The sequence below is a fragment of the Palaemon carinicauda genome, chromosome 20, assembly GCF_036898095.1.
Source record: "Palaemon carinicauda isolate YSFRI2023 chromosome 20, ASM3689809v2, whole genome shotgun sequence".
In the NCBI taxonomy this organism is placed as follows: domain Eukaryota; kingdom Metazoa; phylum Arthropoda; class Malacostraca; order Decapoda; family Palaemonidae; genus Palaemon; species Palaemon carinicauda.
Window position 1 is genome coordinate 27,155,110 of NC_090744.1, and position 3,679 is coordinate 27,158,788.

The window sequence follows — 3,679 nt, forward strand, 5'->3', positions numbered from 1 at the left end:
ATATATATATATATATATATATATATATTTATCGTTCCTTTTTGACACAGTTTCCTTCTTCCAAATATCCATATTAGCGCGGAAGCTCCACTGATACATTCCAGTTCATTCTTCTAGCTTTTTCCTAAACGGTATGCACACCACGTCCAAACACCTCCATATTCTCTCTCTCTCTCTCTCTCTCTCTCTCTCTCTCCTCTCTCTCTCTCTCTCTCTCTCTCTCTCTCTTTATTCATTTCCTTTTGCTGGAACTCGTATGACCTCAGTCCTGCCCTTTGCATACTATTCCTCCTCTTCCCCCAAACTTCAATTTCCTCTTTTTTTTTTCTTCTTCCACCCCTCGTATCTCATTCTCTTTCCCCATCTCCATTCCAGAGCAATTTCTCTCTCTCTCTCTCTCTCCTCTCTCTCTCTCTCTCTCTCTCTCTCTCTCTCTCTCTCTCTCTCTCCTGCATACAGCTTGGTGAAGGGTGGGTGCCGTGTGTGAGTTTGGTTCCCACGATCTGTATGAAGCCCAACCATCAAGAGAATTCTGGTTCCCCTCCCTCTCCCTAACCCCCCCCCCCCCCCACCTACCTAGCCTCCCCTCTTTCCTCCCCTTCTCCTTCATCCTCATCCTTCATATTCTGTTCTCTCTCCCTTCCTTCCTTCTTCCTCCTCTCTTTATCCTCTTCCTTATTGTTTTCTTCTTTTAGTTCCTTCCTGCTTCCTCCTCCGCTCATATACTTTCTTCCTTCCCACTCCCTCTTTCCTAATTCTCTCCTCATCCTCCATTTCAGTTCTCTCTCCCTTCTTTCTCCTTTCTTTATCCTCTTCCTTATCGCTTTATTCTCTGGGTCCCTTCCTGCTTCCTCTTCTTCTCATCTCCCTTCTAACTCACCCTCCCTCTTTCCTCCATTCAAACTTCTCACCATCTCTTAATCAGAACCCCTTTCCCCTTATCCATCTACTACTTTCCCCCTTCCCTGAAAACACCTTACTCTTCCCCCCAACCCCTCTAGCCTATCCTCCTTTCCCCTTATACCTACTCCTATTCCTCTTCCCCTCCCAAACCTTTATTCTACCATCCTTACGGTCTCCTTTCATCACTCAATTTTCCGAATTTACGCCGTCTGTCCACCCACCCCTCCAAAAAAAAAAAAAAAAAAAATCATCATATGAAAGCCGTGGGACAATAATGGTCATGCGCCATGTATTTTACTTGTTGTGTCACTAAAATGGCAATTGCAAAGACTCGTTATTTAACGTACTAGCTACTTCTAATCTAGCAGTAGGTTGGCCAAGTCGACTACCCCTGTGAGATACTACCGCTAGAGAGTTATTGGGTCCTTTGACTGCCAGTACTACATTGGATCTCTCTATCTGGTTACGGCTAATTTTTCTTATGCTTACACGTACACCGAATAGTCTGGCCTATTATTTTACACATTCTTCTCTTTCCTCATACACCTGCCAGCACTAGGATAACCGAAAATTCTTCTTCGCTCAGGGGGTTAAACTGCTGCACTGTAATTATATTAGTGGCTACTTTCCTCTTGGTAAGGGTAGAAGAGAATCTTTAGCTATGGTAAGCGGATCTTTTAGGAGAGGTACACTCCAAAAGCAAACCATTGTTCTCTAGTCTTGGGTAGAGCCATAGCCTCTGTACCATGGGCTTCCAATGTCTAGGGGTGAGATTTCTCTTGTTTGAGGGTATACTCGGACACACTATTCTATATATTTGCACCTAAGGTTGTAGCTTAGTTAGTAATGATTATAATTGCATCAATAGAAAACGGATTTATTTAAGAATGAATGCTAATAGGCTTATGAGTTATTGCAAAATCACAGAAATTAAATCAAAGAAATTAGTTTTCAGTAAGATATTTTCTCAAACATTGTAAACACAGGCGACGTTTCATGTAAAACAATGCATTGCACAAAATCCTCTCCAGCCATTTCGGATCTCCTTTTAACCAATTATAAATTTCGGATTCACGTCATAATCGTTTACAACTTTAAGAAACTTCTCGTGTAAATAATCATCTCAAAAGACATTAAAAAAGACGTTTCAACAGTTATAAACCCTAGACCTATCATAGTAATTAAATACTTTGACAGCCACATAAATAGCTATGAATTTGAAATCTTAAACCCACCGAAAAATATTCATTTATTACTTTATCCATAACAACAACAACAACATTTTAAAGCTAATCACAAATTTCAAGAAATAGAATTCACAACAAAAACTGCTTATATACGGAACCATTATTTACATATATAATTCTTGCTACGCAAAAATTATATAATATGTTACATATTGTCGAAGGTATTTCATAAGGGTTTATAAAATTGTCAATAACAAAATTAACTTCCAATATTTTGTTTCACATAAAAACAATCGATTGGTAAAATTATATTTTATAAAGAGCTCAAGAAAACGATCTCACGCATTACATTTTAAAGGTTTCAAAGGTCACTCATGAATGGCAAAGGCAAGATACAGGGCAATAGCCTAGATTACAGTGTTTCCCAAACTTTTTACGTTCGTGGAACCCTTCCAATAAAGTATGCCCCAAGGAATCCCTACATAACCTTATTTATTTATTTCACTTCCATATTACAAGTAATATTTTTCTTTTAAATACCGGCTTAGATAAAAAAAAAAATCTCAATTTATTGACAGAAAAAAGAAAAAAATATAAATATTATATATATATATATATAAAAAAAAAATATATAATACATATATATATATATATTTATATATATATATATATATATATATATATAATATATATATACATATGATCGGCGCCCTACTGCTGATGATTCGGCAATTAGATGTATTGCTTTCAAAATATATTTCTGTATGGGTGATTATTTTGAACATATCTATTTCATATGTAACGAAGATTATTTGTCTGTACCATAAGTATGTTTTGTCAATAAACCACTACTGCTACTATAGGCTCCCCAAACCCTCCATCCTTAGCTCATAAGGATACTGAGGTTACACACGGTACTGAGCTCCAATACTCAATTTTTTTTAATGAGGTACATTTGCACTGACTCGCAGCCGTGCCCTTTTAGCTCGGAAAAAAAAATTCTTACTACCATCTTGGTTAGAATTATCTTGTCCAACCAATTCAGCGAGCAGGAAACGTCCTCCGAGCTAAAAGGGCACTGCTGCGAGTCAGTGCAAATCTGCCCTCGCTAAAAAAAATTTACTATAGAAACTATGGAGCTTGAGAGGGTTTTGAACTCCCGTTCTACAGATCGCCAGGCAGGAACGTTAACACAGCTATGGGATTCAGACAGCAAATGTTTCTGGTATCCCAATCAACCCATATAAAGGGTTGCAACCGCACCTCAACCCCTAAGGAGTTACAACCTCGTTTATTACCCATTTTAAATATGAAAGACTGATGAATAGACTGGCCATTGATTAGAAGACGAGAAACAGTCTTGAAGAGTAATACAGTTATAACTGATTGGCAGTTTTTCCTTATGTTTTTGTTTGTGTTCATACCGACTGGCAGTTTCTTTTTTCATGTTATTATTTTAGTATGAAAGACTGATGGAATAGACTGGCCCTTGATTAGAAGATGAGAAACAGTCTTGAAGAGTAATACAGTTATACTAACTGGTAGGTTTTTCCTTATGTTTTTGTTTGTGTTCATACCGACAGGCAGTT

The 3,679-nt window shown here is 37.7% G+C and overlaps 1 protein-coding gene across 1 annotated transcript in view; it reads right to left on the reverse strand.

Moving 5' to 3' along the window:
• LOC137659705 (uncharacterized) overlaps window positions 1-767 on the reverse strand; it is a 68,497-nt gene extending 67,730 nt beyond the window's left edge. The window contains exon 1 of the mRNA XM_068394526.1: window positions 577-767. Within this exon, the coding sequence (XP_068250627.1) occupies window positions 577-767 (191 nt within the window). The remainder of the gene's footprint in view (window positions 1-576) is intronic.
• Window positions 768-3,679: the final 2,912 nt, after the last annotated feature.